This window comes from Nothobranchius furzeri, chromosome 5 (assembly GCF_043380555.1).
Source record: "Nothobranchius furzeri strain GRZ-AD chromosome 5, NfurGRZ-RIMD1, whole genome shotgun sequence".
NCBI lineage: Eukaryota > Metazoa > Chordata > Actinopteri > Cyprinodontiformes > Nothobranchiidae > Nothobranchius > Nothobranchius furzeri.
The window spans coordinates 13,698,247-13,715,878 of record NC_091745.1 but is presented as its reverse complement, the minus strand read 5'-3'; the positions used below and the strand labels follow the sequence as shown (position 1 = coordinate 13,715,878).

Genomic DNA, 17,632 nt, shown 5'->3' with positions numbered 1-17,632 from the left:
GGTTTAATGGTAAACGTTAGCAGGCTTCTATAGAACTTGAAAACATCCAGGACAAGGAAACATCCGAAACATGCAGGATGATTAGTCCTGAGAACCAAGAATTGGGCTTTCTGCTAGACTACCCTAAATACACATGTCTATTTTAGAGTAATGTGAAATAAAGTGTTTTGTAAGATCTAGACATTGTTTGGATGCCAGCTAATTAAACTTATTTTATTTAATCCAAAAACATGGACACACAGCACTGCTGTGAAAGTGGAGAGTTACAAACTTTGCATTACAATGCTTTAGATATACTGTTTATACAGTTAGCTATTTTGCTCTATTTACACCTGCAGTGTTATATCTATATATGTCATAGTAAAGGTGAGTAATCAGGTGTCATAACAATCCAATATATCTGTGCATCATACACTGCCTGTGTATTTTGCCCTCATTCTGCCATCTACATACTGAGCTTTAAGAAAACATCACAAAAAGACTTTTGGGTTTAACCTTCTTTAGAAGGGATGGAAGGTTGGAAGCCTGGAAGACAAACGAGAATGCTTGCAAAGCAGAATTTGGCCATCTGTTAATATTTATATTGTCTATTAAACAGTTTTTAATTGACCTTTGGATAATTGCACAGTTCTAGAAACAAGGCAGAAACTTGGAGAGGAGCAGAGAATTTGCCCTTTCGCCTTTTATTACTAGACCAGAACAACCCAGTGAATTGCTCTTTGACCTGATTATGGGCTCGACAGCCAAATACCTACCAAGGCATGAGGCACCCCTACGGTGCACTTGCAGAGTGAGCTGGTTATGGTCTCATGAGTTTGGAGAGGAAGGAATGTGAACCTGAACACGGTCCGCCACAAGCTGCAGAAAAGAAAGCTCATTAAACTCTATATGTAACAGGGTGCATGGATTGGCATCTAAAACGGTAAATGTGACACATTTGGGATGCGGAGGTCTCAACTGTCGTGCTGAGTGACACATGTGAAACAAGGGCTGTGCACCATTTAATCATCTTGTTTTTAATGCCTTTGCAGTAACACCCATCCTGTATCATATATATTTAAACCACAGCTGCATCTATCCGGTTTAGGACCGATCTTGTGGCTTACCATCGTACAAAGTAAGTTTTGGTTTCTCAGCATGGCCTTTGATTAATGGCTTCAATGACCCTACATGAAGTGTTAATTCTGCAGAAAGTCTCTATTGGAAATGCCCTAGATAAAGTTTTCTAAACCTATTAACAAGTTTCACTTCCATATCTGACCACTTAATTGTGTAAACTAGTTTCTACTGATATTGAGACGTTTGTACTCGACATGTTTCCCACATCAAAGGGCCGTGTCATTTCACAGTGAGTGAAACCCAGAAATGACTCATCAATGGTATAGCTTAATTTTATACCAAGTTTGCAGAACCTTAATGTTTATTTGCATCATCCAGTTTCAGGCATTCAGTTAATAAAAGTGCTTAATTAGCCTTAAATATGGTTTGAAAGGTGATTTGTGGTATTTAGTTAGAATAAGAATGAAACCAGCAGTTTTCATGTAAAGAAAGGGGTCTCTCATGCCGGTTATATTGTTCTGTCATCCAGGCACAGGATAATCTGTTAGGCTTTGTGTCTAGGACACCCATGTGAGTCGAGTTGCTCTGTCACTCTTCAACCCCCCCCCCCCCCCCCCCCTGTGGTCTTAATGCTCTGAGAACTGCTGTTCAATTCTCAGAGGAGATCAGAGCCAGCGTGCACAGGAAGACAGGTGCACCTTCTGTAAGAGTGGAAAGTCAAAGTCGGCATGAACTGTTCGTGTTTGTCTTTGTAGAGTAGAGCAGACCTAGTATTATTTTTTTGTTGCTTTGTTTTGTTTTGCTGGACGAGTAAAATTTTGTTCCACTTATACGGCTGCATGCTTTTTTTTATCAAGATCCAGTAGAAGTGATAACAAGAATGATTTAAAATGTTTTTAAGATCAGACAGTGGCATTTACAAGGATCACCAGGTAACAAAACGTTGAAATGTTCAGAGAATGTTAAAAATAAGATGATCTTAAAAATTAAACCAAACATTTAAAGTTTCAAAAAGAAAACTTGAATATTTTGAGCCAGTAGGTTTTCTGACCTTGACGGAAAGCATTCAGCTCTCTTGCACGAACCTAGGATGTAGCTGTGATTGAGGTAAGTGTTATGGTTTGTGATTAAAATTCAAACTCTAGATGAGGAAATGCGATTCATTTGTTTATGCACGATTCACTGCAGCTTTTCCACCAGCCAGTCATAATAGACATGAGCTGTCTTTTTGGTCTTGTGTTAGAAAGACAAACTCCATGAAAGCAATCTCTTTTATGGTGTTTCTCTTTAAAAATCAAAATATTACATGAGGTGTCTCCATTGTGGTCTAGAGCCGATCTTTGGGCTGTGTCGCTGACATTGAATTCGTCATCATCATCATCCTTTATTTATAAAGCACGTTTAAACAGCGACTACGCCAACCAAAGTGCTGTACCTCTCTCTCTCATTCAATAGAACTGATAAACTCTTTTTCAAAAGTTTCAGATTACTCTATAAACTGGTTAAAATCCACAGTTCTACCAATTAATTTCTCTTTTGTCAATTTACTTAATACACAATTGGAGTCAGGGAATATCACATACCTGGCAATTAAAGTCTCTCCCAAGTTAGCAGATCTAACCAAACTAAACTACATCCCACTTTTAAAGAAAAGGGAAGATTATCTTGCAAGATGGAAATCCTTACCAATATCACTCATGGGGAGAGTTGCTACAATTAAAATGATGGTCTTACCCAGAATAAATTACTTATTCTCGATGATCCCAAACAAACCACCAGCTGACTGGTTTAAATCTCTGGACTCCTCAATTACTAAATTCCTTTGGCAGGATAAACCTCCACGAATTAGCCTAAAAACGCTTCAGAAGACCAAAGACAGAGGAGGACTGGATCTACCCAACTTTTATTATTATTTCTTAGCCAACAGGCTGCAATATCTACCAAGATGGTTGCAAGATAGCCCACTAGATGAGTCCTGGTTAGATATAGAACAGACACTTTGCAATACGATAGAACTTTCAGACTTACCATTTATTAGCTCAAGCATAAGAAAACGTGAAAGCTTCAAAAGTATTAGTATCAGCACCTCTCTGACAGCATGGTGGGAGTATCTTAAAATGACAGGTGTGCGTCTGCATGGTACTAGTGAAGACTCTATCTGGAATAATCCTGATATTTTGCAAAATAATAAAATGATGAACCTTCCGGACTGGAAAAATAAAGGAATCCTATACCTGGAACACATATATGAAGGATTGGACTTCATCCCATTTAATCGAATAGTCTCCCAATTTGGAATGGATAAGAATAGCTTTTTAGAATATCACCAAATTAAATCTGTAGTCCAACAAAAATTTTAGCTCAATAAAATAGAATTACAAACATCACCAAGGGTATTAGACTTCTATAATCTCAACCCCCCCAAACTACTGTCTAAAGTTTATAAGACACTGTCCAAAATAGACGATAGAATAGTAATCCCTATTGAAAAATGGGAGGTGGATCTATCAGCTTTGACCAGGACTTTTGGTCCCAAACTTGTTTAAAAACTTTTAAAATGATCAGACACTCCAATTTACAATTAATTCAGTACAAAATTCTACACAGAGTACACTATACAGGTCATCGGATGATCAAGATGGGGTTTGTGTCGTCTGACACCTGTACACACTGCACAAACAACATTCCTGACAATTCCATTCATGCACTGTGGTCCTGCCCACCTGTCCAGGAATTTTGGGGTAGAGTGTGTGAAGACCTGTCAAAGTCTCTGAAATGTCATATCCCAACCACCCCCTCTCTTTGTTTACTGGGAAACCTGGACGATGTCCCGATTGAAAGTGGTTCACGTGGTTCTGACTGCCATATGCATCGCTAAGAAAACTATTCTCTTGAATTGGAAAAATAGAGAAACTCTCTGCATTAACCAGTATAGAAATATTTTTTTAGATCATATTACATTTGATTTAGCCTCTGCTTCCACTTCAGATCAATCTCTCTGGGCTCCTTTGATCGGTTCCATCACGTAGCGATGATGGGGGACCGTTGATGTTGTCCTGCGGGATGGTGGGGGGGTGTCTGAGTTTGGAGTATCCGGATGTTCCCTAGAGGTGGGTTCACTGGGGGTGTCTGGGACTGGGGGGCCGTTGCCCCCCTCTGGAGGTGCTTGGGTCGCCTCGGGGGGTGGACTTTTGAAAGGGGCCCCTTGGAGGTCTTGGCGGTGACCATGGGCAGGTCTGGGTGGGGGTCTGGGGGCTCGGGGTTTGGGGGTGGCCGGCCCCGAGTGGGGATCTGGGCGGGGCCTTAGGGGTCGGGTCCTGTATGTTGCCGGGAAGAAGACAGGAACATGCAGCAGTGCCTGGCCTGGGTTCGGGGGCCTCGGGTAGACCTTGGCTCCTCTGCTGTCCCATTGCAGGGGAGGGGGAGGTCCAGGAGGGGGAGGACCCAACCTTACCTGGATGTCCCATGTCTTATATATTCTGGAAGTTGTGCAATTACAGGGATGGACATAGATATTCTGCTGGGGTGGGGCTGGATTGGTGCCCTCGGACTCCGTGAGGCTCTGTAATGCTGCTGCTTTGGGCCCTGGCAGGATGGGTTGGGGTCTCCACGCCCTGGGTGGCAATTTGACAACAGATGTGCCTATTGGGGCCAGTAGGGGAGCTGGCTCCCTGGAGGGCTAAGCCCAATCAGCCATTCCTCCCCATCCCCGCATATTTCTCTCCTGCTGCTCCCTCACATCATCACACAAACATACACATAGGACCTTGGGGGGTGGACAAGTCAGGGAGTGCGGGTATGGACCCCATTTCCGCATTTCTGTGGCAACCTGCCCCCCAATTTTGTTTGCACCTTAGACACTTCCACTGACGACATTTCACGCAAACACACACTTAGGGCCTTGGGAGTGAGCACATTCAACGGCACTTGGCAGGGGGATTTCTCAGCCTCCTCCCGGGTGCCGGTGCCCACTTCCAATTTTAAACCGCAGTTAGACACCGAGGGCTGTGGGTGCAAGTGGGGTGGTGTGGTGGCATCATCTGGCATAGGCCAGACAATGCCCGCACTGCCTGCTCACCACAGCCATGGAATACACCTCATGATCACACAACACTATACTGGAGCAGGCCGAGGGAGACTAGGGGTCTTAGCACACCTCTGTTGTTGCTTGGCTTCCTGGGGCTGGAGGCTAGGAGGGAGATCTGGCCGTCTGGTTGGGGTCTGGGTTGGTGGGTTGCTGTGCTCAGAGTTGGGCGGGGGAGCCTGCTCATCAGCACCCCAGCAGAAAGGGTCAAACTCTGGTAACCGGTGATGGTTGTACCCAATGTGCAGCAGTACCGGGACCAGAGTGAATAGGATGTGCATGTGTGAGCATGAGGGAGGGAGTGTGTGACTGTTTGTGTATGACTGTATGTCAGGTGGGGCCTTTGACTCCTCCCTTCTCCTGGAACTTCTTTTGATGATATAGATCTCCGTCCCCCCTCCCCCTGCCACACATGGTGTGGGGTGCGGTGCCTTGGTCTGCCTGAGTGTTCGTGGCTCCCGGGTCAGGGGGTTTAAGATTTTTGGCGTCTGCCTGATCGATCCCTTTGGGGTCTGGTTTCCTGGGCTCTGCTGGGTCCCTGGCAGGGGTGGTCGCTCATGGGTCCCTGGTCGCTGGGTCCCGGGCTTGGCCGGCTAGGGGGTGGGAGGCAGCGGGCGGGCCTGAGGGCTTGCCGCTGATATCTCCCGGGACTCTGCCGGCTGCTGGTTGTGGCCCCCCGGGGCGATCCTCTGTGCCTCTCGAGGGGGGCGGGGGCCTTTCTGGTTGCAGTCTCCTTGGGGTTCCTGTGTTCTGGGGCAGCGCCTGGATCTCTGGGACTTGAAGCTCCCACCGTCTCCTACACATCTTTGGGGGGCGGGTCTGTGGTCCCTCACACTCTCTGTTGGACGCTCCTATAGAGAAACCTTACATAAACAAGCGCGTGTACACACACAGGTGCTCACATGGTGCTCTCAAAAGTATGGGCTTGGGCACGTTCAACACAGGTCTTAAGACTATGGTGGGCACTTAATGCACTGTGATTTATTATCGTGTGATTGTTCAGTTAAACAATGTTGATTTTATATTTCATCATCAGGTTGACACAGTGATAGCTTGATCTTGTTGTATTGTTGTTGTCCCATTTTTTTTGTTCTTTTGCTTTTTTTTCTTGTCTTTTTCTACAGGTCTAGAAGCAGACTCTTGTTCATTATTGTTTATTTTTGTGGACCCCCCACCCCCTTCCCCCCTCTCTCCCCACCTTTTGTCTTTTCCTTTCTCTTTCACCTCTGACTCCGTGTCTGGTCGGAATTGCAAAGCATTCAACAACAATAACAATAAAGTTTTAAGTATCAGGCGTGACATTAAAAGCAGACGCTTTGATGCTCCACCTGAGAGTAAATCTGTAAGGCTTGTTACCAGCATTCAGACATCAATTCTGTTTGCTTCACAGCCAGACAGGACACGGTAAAAAAAAGGGAAAAAAAGTGCTGTACAAGACGATAGGACACCAAACTAGAAGACAGCAGCATAAAATAGATAAAAACACTTAAACTAAAGTAGTATATCACCAAACTAGAAAACAGCGGTGTCATTAGATAAAATAAGTAAAAAACTATAAGAGTTAAACAATCTCAGCTGGGTAAGCCAGGGAATAAAAATATGTCTTCAGCCGTACTTTAAAAGTTGGAGGGGAGGGGGCGAGTCGGACCATCAGGGGGAGTTGGTTCCAAAGCTTAGGTGCACAAACTGAAAAAGCCCGTTGGCCACATGCCCTATAGCAAGCTGGAGGGACGAGTAGAAGGTGCTGGTCAGAGGACCTCAAGGTTCGCACCGGAACATAGGGGCTTAAAAGCTGCGCCAAATAAAAGGGTACCATTTAATGCAAAGATTTATACACTAGCAGTAGAATTTTAAACTTAATCCGAAACTGAACAGGAAGCCTGTGCAAATTTGCCAAAACAGGTGAGATGTGTTGCCATCGGTCTGTGTTTGTTAGAAACCTCGCTGCATCATTTTGTACCAATTGGAGGCGTACCATTGAAGAGGAGGGAACCCCATATAACAGAGAGTTGGCATAGTCCAAACGTGACATTACAAAAGCACGAACAACTGAGTGGAGATCTCTCTTGTTATGGACAGATTTTAATTTAGTCAGCCGGCGAAGATGGAAGAAACACGACCTGACTATCTGGTTTATCTGTGTATCCATTTAAAAATTGGCGTCCAGTATGACCCCCAAACCTTTAATTGTCGGCTTTAGAAAAACTGACAAAGAAGGAGGCAGAGATGGCTCCACAGCAGAGGAGAGCAGGGGGCAAAAAAAGTAGCCTCCAGTTTGGAGCTGTTCAGATGGAGGAAATTCAGTAACAAAGTTTTCTGAAAGCTGTGGTTTGGACTCCCACGCAGCACTGAAGCGTTTGTGGCCAATGCGACACTCGCTGTTCAAAACTCAGCAGTATTGCTTCAGTTTCAGGTCACAAACGAGTGGAGGATCTCTGACATCTGTACTCCTGTCTGTTTCTTCTCTTCTAGGTAACCCAGTAAATGGCGTCTCCGGCAAGAAGAGGACTTAACATTGGCTCCTTGTCTGGCTTTCAGCTTATCTTTATTTGCTCAGCAGTCTGAAGAACGTGGCCCTCTTCAGTGCAGAACCTACTTTAGATTCTGAGAGTTCATAATCCGACATGGAACAAAGTGTGAAAGAACATCAATGTCTTACCGACTTCATGTCCTGCTTTGGACAGCATGGATGGTCTGTTTGAATCGGGTTGAGTGTCTTTCACCACGTCCCCTCCTTCCTGTCTCTTCAGTGGAAGGAGGGTGGGGGATTGGTGTGCTGTCCCCTGCCCCTCCTCGTAAGCTAGGCTAGTCAGCACAGTAGCGGTTATTATTTTGTGTTCAATCGTGTTTTCCACCGACTCCATTCCTTCATGAAATCCTGCCAGAACCTCAAGGAGGAGGTTTCCGTCCCGAGTTTTAGTGGGATGTCACAGGAGGAGGGACGTAGGGCTCCTGTGTCCCAGTCCTATTTTCACTCTCCTAACCCCGATCTGGACCTAATGGGAAAGGTTTATAAGAGGGAGGTTGGTGGCAAGCCTTATTCTGTGTTAGTGGACAACAAAATGTCAGCCAAGGCCTCCATGGGCGATCAGAACATGACTCCGGCGCCTCCTCAGCATGTCAGTTCACCGCAGCAGCAGTTCTTCAGAGAGGGAGGACCTGGACAGGAGGTGGGAACGCAGAGGTCCCAAGCAGCCCATGAGGGATCCTCAGATGACACTGAGGAAGAGGAAGATGAGGAGGAAGAGGGTGAGGACTGTGAGGAGGGCTACAAGCGAGAGCAGATCATCGTGGAGGTCAATCTGAACAATCAGACGCTTCATGTGTCCAAGGGAGACAAAACTGGAACTATTGCAGATGACATGGAGAGAGGTGGAAGTGATGACGAGGAGGAGGAGGATGAAGATGATGAAGAGGACAGCCACTATGAGGAAGAGGAGGAAGATGATGATGAACAAGAGATTGAGTGTCAAAGAACCAGATCTAGAAGAAGCAGACAAGGTGCTAATAGTGATTCGGCATCCAGCCGGCCACAGAGGAAAAGCCACCGAACGGCTCTGAGTGCTTCAGCTGCTGGGATGACCACCAGGGGGCGCCGGAAGCGCATGGAGCCTCCAAAGAGCAAGCGCAGGTCAGCCAGGTCAACTTCCTCCTCAGCCCGTTCTACAGCTACAGGAGGGAAGGCCGAGGTGGAGGAGAAGGAGATGCTGACATGTGAGAAGTGTCCGAGAGTGTTCAACACTCGCTGGTACCTGGAGAAGCACATGAACGTCACACACAGGCGGATGCAGATTTGTGACAAGTGTGGAAAGAAGTTTGTCCTGGAGAGCGAGTTGGCCCTGCATCAGCAGACTGACTGTGAGAAGAACATCCAGGTAATGCAGACCTCTCACATCTGTTACTCCTGACGAGGTTATTGTAAATAAAATTATGCAACAAAAGAAAACAAGCTGAATACAAATACAACACCTAATCAGAGGGACTTATTTACAGCCGCAACAGGATTTTCTACCCACAAGTTCATAAACAATTAGGTTAAAGAGAACAGAAAAATTCAGAGTAGAAACTGAAGGTAAAATCATCTGGCAACAAATGATTTGCAAACACACAGTTTAGGTGGGCCATACGAAACGGCCAGGAGGTAACTACAGAGAAAATGGGGCCAATTTGACCATTTCATGTGAAATCAGGTGGGAGAACATTTACAACCATATTTTTTCTACCTATTGTAAATTTGATCCCTAACACAAGGGTAAAGAAGGATACCGATGGATTTATGACCTAACATTGACATACAGAATTCTCTTTCACACATTGAGGATTTTCTTTTGTTTCAGTTTGTTAACCCAAAGAAGTTGTTGCAAATTAAAATTTTGATTGTAGTTTTTAAATGGCTAATTGTTAAATGTTATTAAAGTTATCAGCATCTGCACACGTATTAGACCTCAAATCCCCAAATGCACTGTATGCAGTTTATTTTAAAGAGCAAGTTCACTGAGAAATCGTTTTTTTTTTTTTTTTTTTTTTTTTTTAATAAATACTATCAGTCAGTGAAAATAGTCTTCTACCCCATTACCTGCTGGTGATAGAAAATAGACGGAGAACGTTCTGATTAGAAAAGCTTGACAGATCTGTCACACTGAAAATTAGCATCCATGGACTCCCCTATCGTGACCCATGATGAGGAATGCTGTTGTTCATTTAACGTCCACGAAACAGTGGCGTTAGCAGGAGCTTACTGTTAGCATTAGCAACTCCACAGTATGGCAGATTTCTTTCAGGCTTGTGTTGTTGTTGGAGATGTAACGTCAATGTTACAGCGCAAATGCAAACCAAGTATCAACCGGTTCTGTTCTGATTAGTTTTAGGGTCTGAAATAAGACCAGGTCCTTGCAGATGTCTCAAATCAAATGGCAGTGGACCAAAGTGCCTGGAGACATTGAGATAAGACTAAGGGTATTTCTCAATGTCAAAGCACCTGTCCTCACAAGACACCGCCTTGCGAGGACAGGCGCCTTGCTTATGAGGACACTGTCCTTGCTAGGTCAAAGAAAACGGTCAAATGGAACAGACTTGCATCACGTGACCACAGCTTCTGTTGCGGTCACATCACATGCCACATGAGGTAACATATTTTACACGTAAAAGTTATAAAATACATTTATAACGAGCCTTTTACTTTTTGAACGTGTAGATATTGGTTAAATTAAATATGTAAGCGAGTCACCGGTTCTGTTCATAACCTTTATGGATCGAATTTCTAGACGCAGCCGTGGTGTGGAGTGTGTCGAGTTTGGTGGCAGGAGAATCTCGTCTCTGCTTCTTGCGGATGATGTGCTCCTCCTGGCTTCATCCAGCTCTGACCTTCAGCTCTTGCTGGGTAGGTTTGCGGCCGAGTGTGTGAAGCGGCTGGGATGAGGATCAGCACCTCCAAATCTGAGACCATGGTTCTCGACCGGAAAAGGGTGGCTTGCCAACTCCGGGTCGGAGAGAGGTCCTACTTCAAGTGGAGGAGATTAAGTATCTCGGGGTCTTGTTCATGAGTGAGGGTAGGAGAGATCGGTAGATCGACAGGCGGACTGGTTCGGCGTCTGCAGTGATGCGGACGCTGAGCCGATCTGTCGTGGTGAAGAGGGAGCTGAGCCAGAAAGCTAGGCTCTCGATTTACCGGTCGATCTACGTCCCAATCCTCACCTATGGTCATGAGCTTTGGGTAATGACCGAAAGAACGAGATCGCGGAAACAAGCGGCCGAAATGAGTTTCCTCCGTAGGGTGGCCGTAGGGTGGCTCAGCCTTAGAGATAGGGTGAGGAGCTCGGACATTCGGGAGGGACTCGGAGTAGAACCGCTGCTCCTCCGGATCGAAAGGAGTCAGTTGAGGTGGTTTGGGCATCTGGTCAGGATGCCTCCTGGACGCCTCCCTGGGGAGGTGTTTCGGGCATGTCCTGCCGGCAGGAGGCCCCCGGGTCGACCCAGGACACGTTGGAGAGGTTACATCTCCAATCTGGTCCGGGAACGCCTTGAGGTCCTGCCGGAGGAGCTGGTGGAGGTCGCCGGGGTGAGGACGGTCTGGAGCTCCCTAGTTGGGATGCTTTCCCCGCGACCCGGACCCGGATAAGCGGAGGAAGACGACGACGACGATGTAAGAGAGTTTCTACCTGCTAGCCACTGAAGCTGCAACTACTAAGCAACCAGCCAACCGTAGATAACTGCTTGGATATCAGCCCGATAGCTACAATGAATTGACTTCTATTTAAACTGTAAATTTGTCCCTGAAGTAGCTGCCAGATGCTGATCTGCCATCCTTTTGAAAATACTGCGCTGTAATCTGGGAAATTTTTGACCAAGGCTAGGCTACAAGGCAACACCTGTGTATCCTTGCTCAGCTAGCTAAACGGCTAACAAACGGAGAACACTCCTCGGTAGAACATGAACATTGGAGCACGTCTTGGTGGTTCCTGATTGCATATCTCCTAGGCAACCGGGGCAGGACCAAGACATCAAGGCGAGGTTCTTTGACATTGAGAAACACCCTAAAGCTGATTTTGTCCATCCTGTTAAAAGTCTTTCTAATATTGTCTCCTTTTGTATCTCCTCCAGTGTAAGTAACGGCTGGTGTTCCAAAACAGGCTTTTAATTTTAAGTTGTCTCAGCATTTTTCAAGCTCTACAGAAAAGTTTTAAAAATCTGACATCAACAGATTTTGAATAGACTAAAATTTACCCTGGAAAATTTTCAAAGTAGATTTACAGGTGCTGGCCAGTAAATTAGAATATCATCAAAAGGTTGAAAATATTTCAGTAATTCCATTCAAAACGTGAAACTTGTACATTATATTCATGCAATGCACACAGACCAATGTATTTCCAATGTTCATTACATTTAAATTTGATATTCATAAGTGACAACTAATGAAAACTCCAAATTTGGTATCTCAAAAAATTAGAATATTCTGAAAAGGCTGAATATAGAAGACACCTGCTGCCACTCTAATCAGCTGATTTACTCAAAACACCTGCAAAGGCCTTTAAAAGGTCCCTCAGTCTTGTTTTGAAGGCACCACAATCATGGGGAAGACTTCTGACTTAACAGCTGTCCAAAAGACAATCATTGACACCTTGCACAAGGAGGGCAAGACACAAAAGGTGATTGCTAAAGAAGCTGGCTGTTCGCAGAGCTCTGTGTCCAAGCACATTAACAGACAGGCGAAGGGACGGAAAAAATGTGGTAGAAAAAAGTGTACAAGCTCTAGGGATAACCGCACCCTGCAGAGAATTGTGACGACAAACCCATTCAAAAATGTGGGGGAGATCCACAAAGAGTGGACTGCAGCTGGAGTCAGCGCTTCAAGAACCACCACGAGGAGACTCATGAAAGACATGGGATTCAGGTGTCGCATTCCGTGTGTCAAGCCACTCTTGAACAAGAAACAGCGCAAGAAGCGTCTCGCCTGGGCCAAGGACAAAAAGGACTGGACTGATGCTGAGTGGTCCAAAGTTATGTATTCTGATGAAAGCAAGTTCTGCATTTCCTTTGGAAATCAAGGACCCAGAGTCTGGAGGAAGAGCGGAGAAGCACAGAATCCACGTTGCATGAGGTCCAGTGTAAAGTTTCCACCGTCAGTGATGGTGTGGGGTGCCATGTCATCTGCCGGTGTTGGCCCACTCTGTTTCCTGAGGTCCAGGGTCAATGCAGCCGTCTACCAGGAAGTTTTAGAGCACTTCATGCTTCCTGCTGCTGACCAACTGTATGGGGATGCAGACTTCACCTTTCAACAGGACTTGGCACCTGCACACAGTGCCAAAACCACCAGCACCTGGTTCAAGGACCATGGTATCCCTGTCCTTGATTGGCCAGCAAACTCGCCTGACCTTAACCCCATAGAAAATCTATGGGGTATTGTGAAGCGGAGGATGCAATACGCTAGACCCAACAATGCAGAGGAGCTGAAGACGACTATCAGAGCAACCTGGGCTCTCATAACACCTGAGCAGTGCCACAGACTGATCGAGTCCATGCCACGCCGCATTACTGCAGTTATTGAGGCAAAAGGAGCCCCGACTAAGTATTGAGTGCTATACATGCACATTCTTTTCATGTTCATTCTTTTCAGTTGGCCAACATTAGAGAAACAAACATTTTTTCATTGGCCTTTAGAATATTCTAATTTTCTGAGATACCAGATTTGATGTTTTCATTGGTTGTCACCTATAAATATCAAAATTAAACGTAATAAACATCGGAAATACATTGGTCTGTGTGCATTGCATGAATATAATGTACAAGTTTCACGTTTTGAATGGAATTACTGAAATATTTTCAACCTTTTGATGATATTCTAATTTACTGGCCAGCACCTGTATAATAGTGCTGGAAATTCTAGTTAACCTGCAAACTTTCATTTGCAGGTTAACCATTAAAACTTTTATCTTATTGAGCAAATAATAACTTAAGGGTTTTATGTTATAGATACATTTACACAATACATTTTATTCTATTTTTCCATAGTGTGATATTTCCTCTATATATGAGGATTTTTCAGCAAATATACTCTATTCTTTTTTAGCCCAGCAGGTGGAGCTGGTGTGTAATAAAATGGGTGCAGATGTGTGTAACTCGTCCTTCAGGGCTACCGATCTGAATGTTTCAGTTGTTTCACCCGATTCAGTGGCTGAATTACCTGTTCAGCAGCTCATCAAACTGCAGAGAAACCTCTAAAATATGCAGGATGGTAGCCCTGGAGAACCAGAGTTGAATACCACTGATGTAAAGAGACAATTGTTTAAATACTTCTTGTATTTTTTCCTGTTCTCCAGTGCGTCTCCTGCAACAAGTCCTTCAAGAAGCTTTGGTCACTGCACGAGCACATAAAGATTGTTCACGGCTACGCCGAGAAGAAGTTCTCCTGTGAAATTTGTGAAAAGAAGTTCTACACGATGGCTCATGTTCGGAAACACATGGTTGGTAAGTTGTGTTCAGAGATCTCCTCTTAGTAGGTCTTGTTACTTAAAAACTAAAATAATTAAATTAAAGGGGCCATATCATGGAAAATCCACTTTTTGGATCTTTTTACCATGTGATAATGTTATTTCCTCATGAAAAAACCCCTCCAAAGCCATTTCTGGCTGCATTCATGCATTTTCCTGTTTCATCTGCAAATTTGGAACTTTACTTTGAAAATCTTGTAACGCGTCAATGGAAACTAGTCTCGTCATCAGGCCCTGCTTCTCTCTGGGAATCTAGTCTCTGGTCTGAAACCTGTCTCCTCTGACCAGCTCAAGATGTATGGCTTAGGCGACTGCTGTCATGTGACTTGGTTAGAGTACTAGACTTAGATACCTTAACCACTGGACTACCGTAGCCAATACAGTAGCTGATTTGCCTAAGATGAGGTTGCAGGAACAATTTGTTGAAGCTCGAGTGTGTGGAGTTTCACTGAAACAAAGAATTTTCTTTCCAGATATAAATTCAGGCTGACAAAAATAACTTGTATTAAGGATAAATGTCATCTCAATAGTGCCAATGGTAATATTTTATCATATCCTGTGCCTTCCTTTGTTCTCAAAGGTTTCAAATGGCATTATATGAAGCCTTTAATAGAGGTTTGTGTTGTATTGCCAGAGCCGACCACAGTAGCAACAGTTAGCTTAAAGCTTTAAATGATATCATGCTGTTTATTTGTGTTATTTTTGTGTTTCTTTGGTCAAACTAATCAGCTGAAACTTGTTTGTTTCATCCAGCTCACACTAAAGACATGCCCTTCACCTGCGAGACTTGTGGGAAGTCATTCAAACGCAGCATGTCTTTAAAGGTTCACTCACTCCAGCACTCTGGGGAGAAGCCCTTCCGCTGTGAGGTAAGGTGCTCCTGTTGCTGTGATGTAATATCCTTTGTTGCACTGAGATGTCATTAAGGAGGTCTGAAGACAGACCAGACACCGTTTCATCCTAAACACACAATCTAAACTTCATCCTTGAGATAATGAATAACTAATGATCTAGAATTCGTTTGATGTCAGATTTTTTAACCAAAGATTATCCTGTGATTAAAATGATAGTTTTGGTCTATTTGGATGAAGACGTCTCTAAATAAAGCAAAATTCTCCAGTGCAGAGTGGAGACAACCCATAGAAGCACTGATTTGATCTCATTTCAGAGAAAAATAGCACAGGTTAGATGCACCTAATAAATAAAATTACTAACAAACTCAGCAATGTTTCTTTGCTTCACTGTTCTGGTGCTGAAAATATCACTAATGCGGATCGAAGGAGATACACAGATGAATGCACCTCTTATTTATTATTTGGAGGCTACATTTACTGCAGCTGGCAGAGGCAGAGGTTTTTTCTATTGATACACGGAATTTACAGAATCATTTTAAATGTTAATAGGGTAAGACTGCAGGAGGGAACATTAAAATACAGGGGGTCTCCAGCAAAAACAAGAAACTACGAGTCTGATGAAACCCGCTGGTTTTCCATCAGGCAGTCACGGGGCAGCTCCAACGACCCAGTGGCTATGCTGGGTCTATGTTATCTAGCTCAGTCCGGCTCAGCCGTGAACGAGCCGAGGCAACGTCGTGCTCTGCTTAAGAAGAGGTGTTATTGAAACATGTAAACCACAAAGCATTTTACCCACTGCTACCTTTCTAATTTTAAACTCGGTAACTTATGCTGTAACTGCACCTTGCTCTGCCTTCTCCTCCTTGCTGCCGCCAGCTGTGATCACAAGCGACAACATAGTAGTTCCTGCTGCTTCTTCGGGAAACAGCGCAAAAAAAAAACAACTTGGGATCTTGTAGGCGTGGCGGTGGGATTTCAGCCGTGGCGGCCCGCCACGGCTACGCCTATGTAAGGGAAACCCTGACTAATTTGTTTTTATAATAAAAATGTCCAAATATAAATTTAACGATGAGTGATTTTTATGTTGGCTGTATGTGGATGAAGTGTTGCATTTGGTGCATCAAAAGTGCCATTTTTACATTTGAGTCATTAGTTTTTAGCAGAGGTGTGACCAAGTCACTGCTTTGTACCAAGTGCAAGTAAGTCACAAATCTTTCCAGTCAAGTCTAAGTCAAAGGCAATCAAGTCCAAGTAGAGTCCGAAGTCAATGATGTGGAAGTCCAATTCAAGTCTAAGTCCTTAACTTTGAATTTTCAAGTCATAATCAAGTCATCTGTCCAACTTCAATTTAATGACAATGATAATACAGGGTATCTGTGGATCCTTAAAAAGTCTTAGATTTGCTTTTCCAAATTTAAGGCCTTAAAAATCCATAAAAATGACATAATCCTTAAATACAGTTTCCAAATTACCAAAGACCCAGTAAACAAGATTCTTTTATTTCTATAAAAATTTTGTGAATTTCTATTTATTGTTCAGCATTTTTTTGTGTACGATGTTGACATAAGTGGAACCGTACACATTCAGTTGGTTGTGAAAGGGGGCTATTTTTAGATGAGCACATTAGCTGGTTAAGCTAGTGGAAGCTTGCACCATGGGGAAGTGCAAGTTAAATGGTAACTGGATGGCTAATCCCACGTTCGCCACGTGGTTAGCACCGGTTCCAGGCAATAGCTGGAAATTATAGCTTAAATTTTATTTTTAAAAATAGCTTAAATTTGGTCAAAGTGGCCTTAAAAGTTCTTAAAAAGTCTTAAATTTGGCTCCCATAAACCTGCAGATACCCTGTAATAAATAAATTCCAGAAATAAAGCTTCTTAAAGCTGAATTTATTTGCTCAAACAAGCAGAAACTGAAAATGATTATAAACGAAGTGCTGCTGCTTTTAGCAGTACAACATCAAACCCAGAACGAAGAATGATTTATGATTTCTGTCCATGTCGGGCCACTTTTGTGCTAAAATATCAAATATGCTCAAGTCATCATCAAGTCAACAAGTGCAAGTCGATTCAAGTCGCAAGTCATTGGTGTTCATGTCAGAGTAAAGTTGTAAGTTTTTATAGATTTTATCAAGTCAATTCAGAAGTCATTAAAATATTGACTCAAGTCTGACTCGAGTCCAAGTCATGTGACTCGAGTCCACACCTCTGGTATTTAGGTTTTTGACATAGTGACCGAGGGCTCACATACACTGTCATACAGCTATAGAGCGGTGGCAACACTTGAGGTGGTAGATAGAATTGATCTTTATTATCGCTTTCAAAGCACTGAGGTTAGGGATGTCCGATATAATTGGTCTACCGATATTTTGGCTGATATTGGCCTTAAAATGTAATATCGGAAAATATCAGTATCGGTTTTTACTCTGATCTGAGGTTTAGTTTTTAAAATATTTTAGTTTTATATTAGCCTGGCCTGCCAGACTCGTCCTCTGTTTAATTCTGCACAGAGAAAGAGTCTGGTAACTCTCGGCAAAGAGCACCATGAGAGGCGGGACTAGCCAGCTGAAGAATAACCAATCAGAAAAAAGACGGAAATCCCGACTGTACCGCACCACGCTGTAGTTTTCTGGTTGTAGTAAAAAAGGG

General features: G+C 43.9%; 1 protein-coding gene across 1 annotated transcript in view; it reads left to right on the top strand.

Annotated features, from left to right (window-relative positions):
* Nucleotides 1–17,632, top strand: part of znf652 (zinc finger protein 652) — a 56,818-nt gene that overhangs the window by 1,417 nt on the left and 37,769 nt on the right. The window contains exons 2-4 of the mRNA XM_054740263.2: nt 7,616–9,018; nt 13,960–14,107; nt 14,884–14,999. Coding sequence (XP_054596238.1) covers nt 8,014–9,018; nt 13,960–14,107; nt 14,884–14,999 — 1,269 coding nt within the window. The 5' untranslated portion in view covers nt 7,616–8,013. The remainder of the gene's footprint in view (nt 1–7,615; nt 9,019–13,959; nt 14,108–14,883; nt 15,000–17,632) is intronic.